This window comes from Glycine max, chromosome 14, assembly GCF_000004515.6.
Source record: "Glycine max cultivar Williams 82 chromosome 14, Glycine_max_v4.0, whole genome shotgun sequence".
Classification (NCBI taxonomy): domain Eukaryota; kingdom Viridiplantae; phylum Streptophyta; class Magnoliopsida; order Fabales; family Fabaceae; genus Glycine; species Glycine max.
Genome location: NC_038250.2, coordinates 32,136,734 through 32,153,519, shown reverse-complemented (window position 1 = coordinate 32,153,519; position 16,786 = coordinate 32,136,734). Strand labels below are relative to the sequence as shown.

At 35.1% G+C, this 16,786-nt stretch overlaps 1 protein-coding gene across 2 annotated transcripts; it reads right to left on the bottom strand.

Annotated features, from left to right (window-relative positions):
* Positions 1 to 1,804: 1,804 nt before the first annotated feature.
* LOC100806007 (calumenin-A) lies at positions 1,805 to 5,088 on the bottom strand. 2 transcript variants are annotated; one of them, XM_014766880.2, is made up of 7 exons: positions 4,509 to 5,088; positions 3,376 to 3,478; positions 3,169 to 3,234; positions 2,758 to 2,913; positions 2,529 to 2,625; positions 2,200 to 2,323; positions 1,883 to 2,029 (listed from the first exon to the last, which is right to left on the bottom strand). In XM_014766880.2, exons 1-6 carry the CDS (start codon positions 5,011 to 5,013, stop codon positions 2,201 to 2,203), a joined length of 1,050 nt encoding a protein of 349 aa, XP_014622366.1. In that variant the 5' UTR covers positions 5,014 to 5,088; the 3' UTR covers positions 1,883 to 2,029; position 2,200. The 2 variants fall into 2 exon arrangements, with proteins under 2 accessions (XP_003544051.3, XP_014622366.1); XM_003544003.4 differs by having other exon boundaries at positions 1,805 to 2,323.
* Positions 5,089 to 16,786: the final 11,698 nt, after the last annotated feature.

Genomic DNA, 16,786 nt, shown 5'->3' with positions numbered 1-16,786 from the left:
AGTTCAGTGTAGTTTGATTGTTTGAGTTTGATGGGTTAGAAAGTGGGGTACAATGGGTGTACAGGTTAACCATAGTTAGGGCTGCTCTGAGTGTTAGGTTTCCCTCTTTATGTATTTATTTTGGGTAGATCAAGACTCAATTCTTTTTGTATTTATTCAGTCCTATTACTTTGTCTTTACTCTATTTGTGTTCTATTTGCAAGTACTTTGTCTTTACTCTATTTGTGTTCTATTTGCAAGCTGTAATTATGTTACTCTTCTCTAAACATTTGTTATCTTCATGCATAGAGTTATTGTACGCATACTTATTTATATATATTTTGGCAGCCACAGAGGCTTGTCTTATCTTTATTTCATTCACAAAATGTGTATGATTTAATTCATATACAAGATGCTTATAATGTATGCTACGATATTGTGTAAATATTTTTTGAGAAAGTTTAATTATGTGGAAAAAAGGTTTCAATTATTCAAGTTTTTAATTACCATGATTTTATGTGTTGTGAGTTATCTTTCAGATTTCGAAGTTCTTTCTAAGAATGTCTTAAGTTTAATTACGATTATCCAACGAAAAGTGTGTGCACCAATTTAGGGTGTCACAGCTAACATCAAAAGTAGTATATGCCACCATTGTTTTTCCATGGAAATAAAAGAGAAATGAGAAAGTTAGAGAGAATGGATCATCACGTGAGTAGTACGGAAAAAAGGGCATAACGAAACTTACTTAATTTCGAGTGTCAACGTGGTGAGGTGAAGACTCTTGGGTGGGAGACCGAAAGGAAAAAAATATCAAAATTTTGATTTTGTTTGATTAATTTGCAATTAATGTTGATTCATTCTTAAATTGATTTAAGATATATTTTCCATTTTTAGACTATAAGCATTTATGATTTTTGAATTCTAATTTTGATAGCTTTAAATTCAACTCTCAAAATTTAAAAATTGTTTATCATGAATGGTCAATTTTATGTTATTTAATTATTTGATTGAGATTTATTTCCTTTTATTTATTTATTTATTTCTCTACTTATTTTTGTGTCATATATTGTTCGATTTAAAAATAAGCACCAAGTGGGATTAGATCTATTGACCTCTTGCTTCTCCCTAACTGTTAATTTAATTCTCTTGCCATGTTAACGGACACATCGACAATCCTTGTTAGAGCCATGTCATTTTCAAACTACACATTTTCATGGTCCCACCCAATAAAGATAACAGTGTGAATTATAAGGATAATACAAGAAAAAAAGCAAGCATCAAAAGGAAGAAAGCCAATTCTCATACTTGAAATTTAAATATGAATAGTTTGAAAATGGGTAATTTAATTTTTAATATTTTTTTTTTAATTGTTCAGAATGTTGTTTTGATAATATAAGAATATTATTCTTATCATCCAGCCTTAAGGATGCTATGAGTTTGATTTTAAGATTACGATCCTGTTAGTATTTGAATCTTGTGTTTACACTTTAGCTCTTTTATAAAGAGCCTAGAAATAAAAGTTTAATAAAATCCTTGTATAATATATCTAGTCTTCTTTTGAAAATATTTTTCTCTAAAAAAAAAAAAAGAAACACATATATCCTTCATCAACTCATCTATACAGATCTGCATGCAATGCATTTGCATGTGCAATTGTGATGATAATATTGACGAAAGTGTTTTTAATTTTATGCATTATAATGATACTATTATTCTAGACAGATAGATGAATTAGCTCATTGTTTGTTATAAACTTATTATGGTTTTATTTTGTTATTTTATTTTATTCTAAATCATCGCTTCTAATAATATTTTTTGTGCCGTTTGAAATTTTGGTTCTCATCCTTTTGTTTCTTTTGATAATGTGAAATAATATTACATACCTTTGAGACAGATGGTCACCCACAAAAACATTTCATTCATACTGGTGATTTCAATGAAGGAGAGTGGTTTTCTAAATCTAATAATCCTCTTGTTCAACTATGTACTTTGATGGTGACAACCCTCCTCCTTTTGTTTTGTTCTTCATAGGATGGAGCTTTTGATATGTCTACATCCACATATTTAAAATGTTAATTATGTGTCATATTAAAAAAGCCAAAGCTGGTTTAATTTAGATTTGTTTGACCTCTATATTTTACGAAACCAAAATAATTAAGAAGAACAACTAGATCACTACTTCATTTATATGTTACATTTTTCTGGTAACTAGGTTCATACATCAAAGCTCATCATGGTCATCATCGCTTTCTTGGTAGCCATCAGCATGAACTGTGTTGTAGAAAGTAAATTCATGATCAAGCATCTCTTGAAGTGTCAACTTTCCATCTCCATCATCATCAGCCTACATCAAACAAAACCAATAATCTCACATATTCAAAACTACATTTTCGTTAGCTTAAAAGTACAATTAGATATTGCAAATAATTGGTAATATTTAAAAATGTTCTATGTACCATCCCTATTTTTGATGTTAATTTCTTATTTCACTCCAATATGTATTAATACAATTAAAACACGCCATTACAATTCATAGACAGGTAACTAACCTCATTCATTAAGTAACACGTGAAATATTTAGCATAAGCTAGCTCTCCAGGGTAGAGATAAGAAAGTATCGGTATCAATTCTTCTGGGGACAAAAATCTGCAAAATATATAGAGTAATAGTAAATAAGCAAAAGCAAGACTTCCTTTACACTAAACCATATATTAATATTAAAAATGCACATTAATATTGAATTATTTGGAAAAATATAGGTAAAAAAGAAAACCTTACTGGTCTTTGTTCACATCAAGCTCAACAAATTTATCTTTTGGAGAATGCACATGTCCTCCATTAGTTTCAAAGTCCATATAACTTTCATATGTACTATATAGATGGTCTTCAAATTCATTGAAGTTTAGTTTCCCATCATTTTCATTGTCCATGCGCCTATATCATAAACAAAGCAATATAAAAGCTAAGTCAATTTACACATCTATGTAGCTCTTTAGGAATTTCGGGAACTTAGAATGTTGGAATTGCATTCTCCTATTTTGCCAGTCCCTTCCTCATTCACAATCAATTGGAATTGAAATTGTGACCTCAAAATAAATTAGTTGCTCAGTGGTCAACCATTGCAATACTATTTCAAATTTACATGTAACACACAACAGCTTTCAAATTTATTTAAAAGATAAAACTTACTTTAGTCTATCTTTCAACATCCATTTCAACATTTCTTGATTTTTGCTATCTTCGGGGTGTAAAAAACTACAAAATAAGATAAGTATTTTATGATCAATTTTAGTGCATAACATGTATACAACTTCAACAAGTTGTACCCCACAAATGAATATTGAAAACAAAAGAGAAAGGAGAAAGAAAAAAGAAAAAGTGGTCAATTATATATACTCTTTAAGTTCGGTGAAGTTCAGAAGCCCATTGTGATTAATGTCTGCAACTTCAAATCTTTCCATCCACCATCCTGCTTCGCCATGCCCCATTTCCTTTTTCCCTGTTTTAACATATATTAAGAATTCAATATTAAATTTATCATTGGATTTACCAATTGTGGTTTGTTGTAAAAAAGGTGAACCCATTCGAAAAGATAAAGCAAAAACATTTAAAAAGAGAACCTACAAAATTTTAAGAGGAACCAATTTTCCCAAGCACGATAAATTTGGGATAAAAAATTCAATTTTCCACTTAGCTAAACTTTAGATAAAAAATTCCAAATTTTGTTAGTCAAGATTACTTTTGCAACAAACTTGGCTTGCCTTTTTATTACTTTTGCTAGTGTGTTTATTTTAGAAATATTTGGTATTACGGGCAAATGATTTTCAATCCTCTAGATGTAACCCTAGTTGGGATTGTTTTGATGCTTTAGTAACCCTAGTTTCATAAAAAAAATAGACAAAAGTACATAAATTAATTTATATAGCTATTTAGGCCCCTCGTGTAAGAGTAAGGTCATCTGACTTAATTATTAAGCATAGAACATTGAACAACTTAATTACAGATACTTTGACATCATATCATTACTCAAGTAAAACGTAAATTAATTTATTTCATAAAATTGACATTGATTAATTTAGTAGAAAATGATACAAAATTGTAAATTTAGTTATGGATTCTAAAATTATAAGACAATTTAGTCTAGGTGTGTACGAAAAAGTAATTCAATCCTTAACTATATTAATTACCATTATTAGGAATCAAATTAACTATTAATTGTCCAATTAATAAACTATATTGACTAAAATACAATGTTATAAACATAGTACATGATATCACTTTCAACGACCTAATTATTACATGTTGGCAAAATTGGTGACTTGATTTTTTTTTTTTTGTTTTAAAGCATTAATCATCAAATTGAATGGTGATCTTAACTATCATATATCAAATTAATGTTTTAACTTTTAAAACTTCAAAGGGTTTAAACTATTAAATAAAAAGTGAAAACTAATTAATAAATAATTTTACATCTCCTAAAATGAATCTATCTCTCTAGGAAGAAAAACCCAATCATGTAAACATATTACCTATATCCATTTCAGAAAATTGAGGTAAATACTCTTTAAAAGAGACGGCCAAATCCCTGTTCTTGTCTTTGGAATCCAACTCAGCTTGCGTGAGATAATCTAATCTCTCTGTTGCTCGTTGACTAATCCAAGCCTCTAACTCATTAAAATCGATCACCCCATCTTTCGGTTCTCTATCTAACAAAGGGAACAAAATGATCAAACGTAACGTCGTGTTCAATTTACCACCCGAGGTAAGATATTGGTAAGTCTCTACAGCATCACTGACTGATGCGGTACTATCCAAATTGGACAACATACGAGGAGCAGGTTCGTGATACATTTTGTTTTCAACCACTCTCTCTATATTTGTCACAAGAGGGTCAAACTTTGGGGCTCGCTCAAGTAGTTTGTACCCAAACCTGCGATTAAGGCGACCCTTTGACTCCTCATGATTCAAAGGGGACCGGAATATGAAGAACAATATGGCGGTGGCTATTAGGATATAAACCACCGCCCTTGACATCTTTAGGTGCTTATTGAGTTTTGAGGCTCAAAGAAGAAAAAGCTATGGAGAAGGGACAAAGAAAAATATCCAAAGAATGAGAGGGAAAATCGTTATTGATGGTTGGAGGGAGTTTAATTAGGGGTAAATAGAGCCCTGGCCAAATGTGAACATCTAAAGTTGTCATATTTTGCAATGTTTATTTGTATAACAAATTAATTTGCAAGTACACATGGATGGCTTTAAATTCTTTTGCTTACATTAGCAATGTGACATTTACTACATTAGTTTTTCAGTTTATGCTATCTATGTCGATATATATTTTTTCATCAATTTGTAATATCACAACATTTTTAAAAAAATATTATTTTTGTGATGTCAGTAAGAAAAAATAAACATTTTTTTATGAGTTTATATTTAAAATTTTCACTTGATAAGTTCTATTCCCACATCCGAATGACATATTATTGTTGAGAGAAAAAAAAAACAATGAGTGAAAACTAAAAAGACTTTATATGTCTATAAATGTAAGAGTTTGATTTATATTAAAAATATATAGCTTTATAATTAACTCTTACATATCATTCTTCTTTTAGTTTGAGATTTTTCAATCTACACTCAATGTAACATGTGACTTTTCTCATATGTCTTTATTTTGTCTTTTTTTTTTTAAAATAAAAAATACTATTCTGATTATTAATATTAAAAACTTTATATTGCGGGTATTCACGAATGAAATTGGATTGATTTTGAGAAAAGAAATCACTTCAGTTTTATTCTTTGATAATCCAATTGATTTGATTTTCAAATCAAATTCAGATGACCTAATCAAATTGATTTCAATTTGGATTTGATTGGTCCATAATTTTTTTAAATAGTTTACAAATATTAAAATAAATGATTAAATATCATCATCAAACATTAAATCATAACATAGTTCAAAATATACATTTAAATTATAAGTTAAAGATAATTTTATAATCTATCAAAGAAAGATTCATATTAGAAAATAGATTTATAATTTTTACATTTAGTATTTGAACATATAACTAATTATTCACTACTAAAAAAAAGCTTTCTACATCGCCCAATTAACATCGGTTATAGCTAAAACCGATGTTAACAAAAGCGCGGTGGCATTTTTGTAATTAAATGGAGTTACTTAACATCGGTTTTAGCAAAACCAATGTTAACTACTTCATGTTAACATCGGTTATTTAAAAAACCGATGTTAACATGATGTTAAGATGAATATGGTAACATCGGTTTGGGCAAAACCGATGTTAACTTCATAGAGTTAACATCGGTTTTGAGGGAGCCGATGTTAAGGAGTTGATTTTAACATCGGTTTGTTAAAAACCGATGTAATGTATTTGATGTTAACATCGGTTTTTACAAAACCGATGTTAAGTATATTTAGTTAACATCGGTTATCCATAAAAAACCGATGTTATTGTGTTTATAAGTTAAAAAAAATAGAGATTTCAGAAGCCGCGCGTTCGAAAACCTTGTCCTACCTCTTCTCTTTGTCATCCTCCTGCCTGAAATTGTTGTTCTCTTTCTCCTCCCGCCCGAAATCTGCCGGAAACCGCTTCGTCGACACCCACATTGTCATTGGTCGAACCCACAGAACCCCCTACACTGCCGGAAAACCCACATTGTCGTCGCTGGAACCCACAGAACCCCCTACGCTGCCGGAAAACCCATATTGTCGTCGCTCGAACCCCACAGAACCCACATTGTCCTGGGTCGAAGAAAACCCTAGATACAGAGTTGCTACTAGGGTGCTGAAACAGTCGTCGGTGCTCAAAGGTCAAAACTTTCTCCGCGAGGTACGTAGGTCAAATTCGTGTATGCTAAGTTTTGTTGTGAGTGGTTTGACCCGAATTGGGAGTGCATCGGATAACATTTTGTTTGCGATTGTACAGGCTCCGCTAACATGCGTGTGTTGCTGGGTTCTCTTCATCAAGGTAACACTAACTTCTATACTTCATTTGACCTATTTTATTTTTTCTGGGTAGTAATAATTAATGTTGCATGATTTTTAGTAAGGTGTTATTCTGTTTGCACTATAACAGAGAATCAACCATGATTTCTGTAGATGGATCCACAGGGTTTTTGAAATTGCCTGCAATTGCTTTAACATTTTACTGTCCAACAGAGTGGGCTTCACTATTGTTGTTTTAACATATTTTTTGTTTCTTGAGCAAGTAATGCTTAAGTATAGATAATGTTTTTACCCAAGTGGATTTAAGGAATTGGGTTGCTTGCTCTGTTTTCTATTTTATTCGCTTAATTGTTGAATGCTTCCAGACTGTTTATAAACTATTCACTTGCCTCGTATTGGCAGTTTCTAAAAGTTCTCATATCCTGTTATTGCAAATTATGCTTGTAACTGTTTTAAATAGTTAACTGTTGATATTAAAATAGGTTATTGCATTTAGTTATGTTATGATGTGGGATTAAAATAGGTAACTGTTGATAACTGTTTTGGACTATAAAAATAGGTAACTGTTGATATTATAAACAGTTACCTATTCAAAGTAACTGGGTTCGTCAGTTCTCATATTCTTGTATTGCATTTAGTTATTATGCTTGTAACTGTTTTACAATAACATATCCTGAAGTGAACTGCTTATCTGAAAATGATGAAGGGTTTCAGTCTTTATATTAGGAGAACATATCTTTTGTTCTAAATGTAACACCCATTACATGATAAAACCCTGACTAATATTGCTTGCCCATTGATTAAGATGAGTTGAGAAATGTTTCTCAAAATGTCTTAGCCAAGTCCAAGTCCAAAAAACAGCTTCATCAAACAATCTGTTAGCATCAAATTTTGCATTTGAAAACAGAACTCTGTTTCTGGTTTTCCAAATAGCCTAAGTTACCGCCATCCACCAATATCGCCATCTGTTACTCCTTAATCCTGCTGCCTGGATAGATATATGCTGTAGAAAATTTTGTTTTGGCCCAAGAGGAAAGGCAGTTTGTAAGTTTAGCCACGGCATCGATTCCCACAAAATTGGTTGGATAAAGACGCAGTGGAAGAACAAGTGAGATGTCTCCTCTACAGCTTCTCTGTAGAAAGGACATCGCAGATCCTGCAATTGCACTTGTCTCCTATGTAGATTCATCCTTGTTGGTAGTCTGTCTTCTATTAGCCTCCAAGCAAAAACAGAAATTTTGCTAGGAATTTTAATCCTCCATAGTTCCTTACACCAGTCCTGATGCTGACCCCCTTTAGAAGCTTCCAAAATCATATTGTATGCACTATGGGTGGAATATTTCCTTGTTTGATCACCTAACCATTCCCATTCATCCGATCCTTGCTGCTGAATGTGTATACCTTCAATATCCTTTAAAAAATTGACTGCTGACTGAATTTCATTTTCAAATAGCAATCTTCTCCATAGAAATTGCCATTCCCAGCCTGACTGCATGTGCTGTCCCATGTGTCTGATGATTTGGTTTTGTTGTGTAGATATTTGGTACAATCTAGGATACCTCTCAGCTAGAGGTTGCTGCTGCTGATTCCATTTATCTTCCCAAAGCCTGACCTTATCACCTCCTACAATTTTCCACCTCATGTTGCTGTGAACTATGTCTCTATGCTGTGCTGAATTAACAGTTTGTTTTAAATCTTTCCACCATATAGATTGATGTCGTTCCCTTCCTTCTTCATACAAGCTCCTCCAGCCCCCATACTTTGACTCCAACACCCTAGACCAGATTTCTCCCTTCTCTTGCATATAATTCCATTTCCATTTGGCTAGCAAAGCAAGATTAAAGCTATCAATATCTTTAATCCCCAGCCCACCTTTGTCCTTTGGCATACAAACTTGGTCCCATTTAATCCATGCTATTCTTTTTTGCTCTAGTCCTCCACCCCACAAAAATCTGCGCTGTATCCTTTTGAGCCTTTCCTCCACTGTTTTTGGGATCCTTCAATGAAAGCAAATTGACTTTCCTCAATTATTGCTGGCAGCACTCTTCTAATTCTGTTTGCAAGCACCTTGGCCACTATCTTGTACATGCACCCAATTAAGGATATGGGTCTATATTCTCCCAAATGTTGTGGGTTTGAAATCTTGGGAATGAGAGCTATAAAAGAAACATTACAGCCTCGGGGAATAGCACCATTAGCATGGAACTCATGAATATATCGAAATATATCATGCTTCAAAGTATCCCAAAACTGCTTTATGAATCTGAAATTAATACCATCAGGACCTGGGCTCTTGTCATTGCCACAATCCCAGACAACATTCTGAATTTTAGATTCCTGAAATGGTGCCACAAGCATGGAATTATGCTGATGGTCTAAGGATTTGAAGCTGATGCCATCAATTCTAGGTCTCTGAAAATCTGCTTCATGAAATCTGTTGGAGAAGAAGGTTCTGATTTCTTCCTTCACCTTATTAGGTTCATCTGTCCAAACACCTTCAATGAGAAGTCCTTTGATGCTATTTCTATTTCTATTTGCATTCACCCTGACATGGAAAAATCTTGTGTTGCAGTCTCCTTCCTTTAGCCATCTTGTTCTTGATTTCTGCCTTAGTAATGTTTCATGGGCTTGGGCAGCCACCCACAAATCTTCCTGCAGCTTCTTCCTTCTTGAAATTTCTAGATCAGTCATTTGTCTATGCAAGGTGTCCTCCTCTAGTTTATTAAGCTCTACTTCCAGTTGCTGAACTTTTTTAAAAGTATCCCCATATTCTTCCTTGTTCCATATCTTTAATCTGCCCTTCAGCCTTTTGATTTTTTCTTTTAATACATAAGCTCCCCATCCTACAACTTGGACAGAATTCCAGCAATGATTGGCTACATCTTTGAAAGACTTATCTGTTAGCCAACAATTTAGGATCCTAAATGGTTTAGGACCCCAATCCACATTATTAGCTTTAATAAGAATAGGGCAATGATCTGAAAAATTTATTGCTAAAGTGAACTGCACACTTTCTGGCCACGTGTCCCTCCATTCAGGGGATATTAATGCCCTGTCTAATCTGCTTTTAGATTCACCATTTGGCCTAAACCAAGTGTATTGTCTGCCCACATTAGGAACCTCCAATAACTCCATATCTTCAATCCATTCATTGAATTCTTGCATACTATTATCACCCACTAATCTGTCTGATTTTCCAATTCTTTCATTCGGGTTCCTTATGCAATTAAAATCCCCAAGCACACACCATAGTCTTACTTGAGAGGCTTGTTTCAGCTGTTTCACAGAATCCCACAATAGTCTCTTGTTATTTATATCACAGGGAGAGTATACTGTCACAATGCAGATTTTCATGTCTTCTCTGTTGCAAACTCCTTCCAAGAGAATGAAACCATTTCCAGTGACCTTGTTTTGCAACTTGAAAACTAATTCAGTCCACATGCATAAGATGCCACCAGCTGAATTGATTGCAGGTTGCATCTCCCACTTAACTTCATCACTACCCCATATAGCCTGGCATAATGTTCTATCAATGCTATCTTTCTTAGTCTCCTGCAGACATAGCATTTGAATATTTTCTTTGTTGATTAATCTCCTTATGGCAGCCCATTTTACTCCCTTCCCCAAACCTCTAACATTGTAAGAGGCTATATTCATGGGTCCCTATCATTATCTCCCAACCTCTCAGCTTCCAATCTATCTCTGGTTTCCATACTGCTTAATTTTTGTAGAATTTCCCTGTGGTGGACATCCTGATTGTTTCCAGTGGTCACTCCCAATTGTTGGATCATTTTCCACATTTTAAGAGCTTCCTGGGTCTGAATAGAGCCTGCACTTGTCTCCTGTTCTTGATCTGAGTTGATGTCTCCACTTGTCTCCCTCTAGATTTCTGCCTTAATAAAGATTCATAAGCTATTGAGGCCTCCCACAATTCTTGTTGTAATTCTCTCTTAGCCTTTATCTCATCATCAGATAGGCTTCTATTAGATGCTAAATCCTCCACTTCATTGAGCTTCTTCTGAATTTTGTGGATCCCCTTATCATTTATGAATTGTGCAGTGTGCAAATGAAACAACTACTAGTACTATTGTAGACAAGTTTCCTTCTCCATTACTCACGGAAAAAGCTAAACCCATTATCATTATTATGGTTCTTCTCTATTTGAATACTGGACAGCCCTCATATTGTTGATAAAAGGCTTTAAATACACTGTGGCTAATTTCTGTATGGTTTTTTTAGGGTTATCATTTACTACTGCTAATTGGCGTTGCTGTGGAAGCACTTTGATTATATCTTTGAAGCCTCGAACTCAGGTATTTATATGTTTGATTCGAAAACTAATTTGAAATTGTTGTTGTATGCATTACTGGTATATTTGTAACTTATGCTATGCCTGTCTACATGACCTTTCTTTCATTGGACTGATATGTTCATGCCTTCTGTATATTTATGTTGTGACTGCCATTGCCGTTCTCTCTGTCTTTTATTATGTTTTTTTTATCAGCAAAATTATAATTTGTATTAATAACTGTGAGTACCAAAGGTACTAAATATACAAGTTAGAAACCAGCAGACTAGCAGAACCATAGGTCCTACGAATCAGGTGCCAATCTAAATAGAATACAATAACCCTGCACTGCTACCCTAATCAAAAAATGTTGTTGGTAAATTACTAGACCAATAGTTGTAGGGCTGGGCAAAGCCTTTCTCCAGCTGTCTTCTCCGTAAATTCCCTTTAGTTGGGATTCTATCTTTGATCAATCGGCAAGAAATGTTTTTTTTTTATCAGTAAAGATTTTTTTTTGCTCAGCAAACATAGATATGATATATTAATAATGAGTACTGAAATTACAAATTTTAGGGGCCAGCTGGTTCCTATTATTATTAGAAGGAACAAAGCCAGCACCATAGCACCCTGCTACCTAACCTCATTGAGAATCACAATACCATGGAGGATATGTCTACCTTTAATGAAGGCTGACTGCCTTTCATCAATTAGCCCATCCATAACAGACCTCAATCTATTAGACAGCAACTTGGCAATAACTTTATACATACAGCTTATCAAGGATATAGGCCTATAATCATTGAATGACTGAGGATGGTTCAGTTTAGGAATCAATGCCACAAAGGAAGCATTACTTCCTCTAGGAAAGCTGCCATGGGCAAAGAACTCATCTACAAACCTTCTAAACTCTGGTCTCATGATATCCCAAATTTTTTTGATAAAGTTGAAGTTAAGGCCATCTGGCCCAGGGCATTTGTCACCTCCACAATTCCACACAGCTTCTTTGAGCTCAAGGTCAGAGAAGGGGGCAGTCATCTGCTCTCTTTGCCTTTGAGAAATAGCTTTAAAAGGAACCCCATCCAAAAAAGGCCTAGAATAATCCTGTTCAGAAAATCTGGTCTGGAAATAATTAACAGCTGCATTCTTGACTGTATTGGGTTGCTGGACCCACATCCCATCAATAGAGATACCTGGAATAGCATTGAAAGCTCTCCTAAAATTTATAATTCTGTGGAAATACCCAGAATTGCAGTCCCCCTCCTTCAGCCAAGATATCCTAGATTTTTGTCTCAAAAGGGATTCCACTGCATTTGATACATTCCATAACTCCTGCTGAAGGGAGTTTCTGATTTTGAGCTCTTGATCAGTCAAAATACGATTAGAAGCTAAGTCCTCCACCTCATTTAATTTCTTCTGAATGTTGGATATCCTGTTAACATCAATGTTCCCCTCTCCCTTACTCCACTGTAGTTCTGAATGCTGGATGTCCAGTAGAATTGGCTTGCAATTCTAGTTGTAGTTCTTTTTATCCCAGCATGCCCCTTATGGGAGAGTTATGAAATTCTTTCAGCAACATTTGAATCAATTCTTTTTCCTCAGGAATTACTACCCGATTCTTCCAATACAACAAATTACCCTTGATTGTGTAATTTGTCTGTGATTCTGGTTGTTGTTTACACAACTGTATCAGTTCCTGCAATGCAACATTCTTTATAGTGGCTTGTTCAATCTTCTGCAGTATACTAGCTTGAGGTTCAGACCAAGACAGCATCATCATTCATGACAAAGAATCAGCAGCTAGATTCTCCTTTCTGGCCTTGTATTCAATCACACAATCATATCCCAAAAACCTGTGTAACCACTGCTGTTGTTCAGGTGTCTGTAGGGGTTGTTCCATCAATGATCTCAAGCTTTTTTGATCAGTTTTGATAATAAATTTGTGTCCCAGCAAGTAGTGTCTGAACTTAGCTATAGCTTCAACAATTGCTAACATCTCTCTAAAATAGTCAAATTTCTTTTGCACTCTAGGTGCAAGTTTCTTGGAAAAAAATGCTATTGGATGACCATTCTGATGTAATACTGCTCCAATACCAGTGTCGGAAGCATTAGTTTCCAGAATGAAGGGCAGCTGGAAATTAGGAAGAGCTAACACTGGAGCTGAAGTCATGACTTTCTGCAATTGAACAAATGTTGTCTCTGCCTCTGGTGTCCACTTGAATGCTTCTTTTTTAAGTAAATCTGTCAATGGTGCAGCAAGCTTTGCATATCCTTTGATAAACCTTCGATAGTAACCAGTGAGGCCTAAGAAACCTCTTAGCTGCTTGATATTGAGTGGTGTAGGCCACTCTAGAACTGCCTGCACCTTAGTAGCATCCATAGCAACTCCTTCACCTGGAACTATATGTCCCAAGTACTCTATCTCCAATACACCAAAAGAGCATTTAGACAACTTAGCAAACAAAACATTTTCTTTCAATACTTTGAATACAACCTCTAGATGGGATAAGTGTTCATGCCATGTGGAACTATATACCAATATATCATCAAAAAACACTAACACATATTTCCTTAAAGCATGTTGGAAAATATGGTTCATCAAACACTGAAAAGAAGTCGGAGCATTGGTTAAACCAAATGGCATTATTGGGCAAAATTTTGACTATGATAGGCAAAATTGCCTTATTGGCCAGAATTTGTTTATTGTTGCAGTGAAATTTTCTTTTTCTGCTGGTTTAAGTTGATTATGGATGTTGTATTTTAATTGAAATGTAGATAATAGGCTTTAAAAGGGTTTAAATACACTGTGGATAATTTCTGTATGCTTTTTTTTTAGGCTTATCATTTACTACTGCTAATTGGCGTTGCTGTGGAAGCTCTTTGATTATAGGAACTCCAGGTATGTTTGTACGGTCTACTATCTTTATATGTATTATGATAGACTACTGTTTTGACATTTGTCGTAGCATTTATATACACATATACTGCTGTATTTGTTTGGTAGATAAATTGTTTGGTAGACTATCTTTATATGTATCATGATTTCCTCTTGGTTGGAATTATTGTCTGATGCTGTTATCTGTGTTATATCTGGTATTGCTGTTAGTGTGTTGCTATCATCTGCATGGTTTTTTTTTATCGGCAAAAATATATAAATATTTCATTATGTAAATAGTGATGAAGTACCAGAGGTACTTTGTACATAGATAGGATCCCATACATATGGTTCCTTAGAAAAAACTAATACAGTTTAATTAGGAACCATATTATGGCTAATACATCTGCTAAAGCCTCAATAAAAATGTACCCTCTAGTGATACAAAAAGCCTTGTTCGTGTAGCATTCGATCTGCTATGATGCATGAAGTGGTCTTTCGGTTCTTTTGGGAAAGCACCCACTAATTTGACCCATGAGACTGTCTCCCACCACAAGGGAAGTACCTTGCTGCAGTTGAAGAAAAGGTGCGCTGCATCTTCATCCAAATTGTTGTAGAATGGGCACAATGGATCAGCTATCTCCACTTGTCTTCCTCTTAAATTCATGTTCGTTGGTAAACGGTCTTTGATGAGCCTCCATGTAAATACCTTTGCCTTAGGTGGTATTTTAAGTCTCCACAGATGCGAGAAAGTCCCATTCTCTAATTCCCCCCTTATTTCCCCCAGCAGAAACTTATATGCAGTTCTGGTCGAATAGATTCCACTCGAGTCTTGCTTCCAAACCCATCAGTCTGCTCCTTGTTGCTGTACTGCTAGCCCTACTGTTTCCTCTAGGAATTCAGCAGCCATTGTAGCTTCATTATCAAATAAGTTTCCCCTCAATTTAAAGTTCAATTCCCACCATTCCTCCTTATGACTTCCCAAGAGGATGATAGGTTGTTCCTATGCTTCCAAATCGAGTAAGTAAGAGCAAACTACCACCACTGCCATCTTTTTCCCTGCAACCCTGCAGAAGCACCACAAATATGCTGAATAAACTACAAGTGACAATATTAGAAACACTATTAATAATTATAGCAATCATTGTTACTGCACAATATTTTGGTCTACTTTGATGATATTATTTTTACAGGGAACTCTCCTATTTTAATTCAACAATTGATCAGTCAATTGAAATCAGTCTTGGAAATGACGAAAGGCTGATTATTAAAAATCATGTCATTTCTGAGGTTCCAAATGGATCTTGTAGCTACTATCCACCAGACCTTCCTCCTTCTATTGGAGTTCCTCGAGGCAGCCAAGGAGCAGTGCTGAAGAAAGTTCTCCATAGGATTGCTGTGCAGAGCTCTAACTTCCTTGACCCAGGAATAAAATTCCCACCACAAAGGCATTATTTTATGACAAGAGAAAAAAAGGTGGGATGCAGATTCAACTTGACTTTGGCAGAAGGGGCAGAGGTCATTTTGAAGGACAATCTGCCTCCTAATAAGGTTTTCCTTAGATGGAAGCCTATCCCAGAGAAGTCTCCAAGCAAAAGCTAGGGCTGTAGGGGGGATTTTGATTTCCCATAGCTGACGAAAGCCAGTAATAGGCTGGGAAGGTAACTGGTCAGCTTTGATACAATTATAAGCAGAGTTTGTAGAAAAAATCCCACTTGGCTCAGCTCCCCACACCCAAGAATCCCCTAAAGCTGCATTAGTGTTTATTACTGCAGTTTGGTCAATAAAAGTTGAAACACCCCCCAGTTCGCTGTCAAAAAGACATATTCTCCAAGAAAATTGCCACTCCCAACCATGTTCTCCAAAGATTCCCATGCTTGCCACTGTCTTTAATTTTTGGGATGTTACCTGATATAAATCTGGGTATTTATCTTTAAGAGCAATTCCTTCTACCACCCAAGAGTCTTCCCAAAAATGGATTTGATCACCACTGCCCAAATTCCAGCAAAAATGCTTATTGACAGCAGCCATGCTGCTGTGCTGAGTAACAGATCTTAAATCAGACCACCAAGAGGAAAAAATCTGCTTAGGAGGTCCCTCTTCCAAGCCTCTCCAACCCCTGTATTTTGAAGTACGAATTCTGCTCCATAGATGATCTTGCTGCTGAAACATCAACCACTTCCACTTGATAAGGAGAGCTCTATTAAAAGCCTTGATATCTTTGACACCCAACCCTCCCTTTTCTTTAGGAGCACACACTTGATTCCAAGCAACCCAAGCTATCTTTTTTCCTTCTAAGTTTCCACCCCAAAGAAATTGTCTTTGAATAGCAGTGAGCCTCTTAATGATTGTTGTAGGGGCCCTAAAAAAGGACATATAGAACAAAGGCAAAGCTGTCAAGACAACATTAATTAAAGTAATTCTGCCAGCCATAGATAGACTTCTTTGGTTCCATTTGTTCAGTTTGGCCTTTAATTTTCTTATTAGAGGCTCCCACACCACCTTCCTTCTAGGGTTAACACCTATAGGCATCCCTAGGTATATAAATGGGAACTGCAGAGGACCACAATTCAAGATATCTGCTGCAAGAGTACACCACTCCTCAGATTGGCCAATTACACCAAATTGGCTCTTAGTAAAATTAATTCTAAGGCCAGAAACCAACTCAAAGCTTCTGAGAATAGCC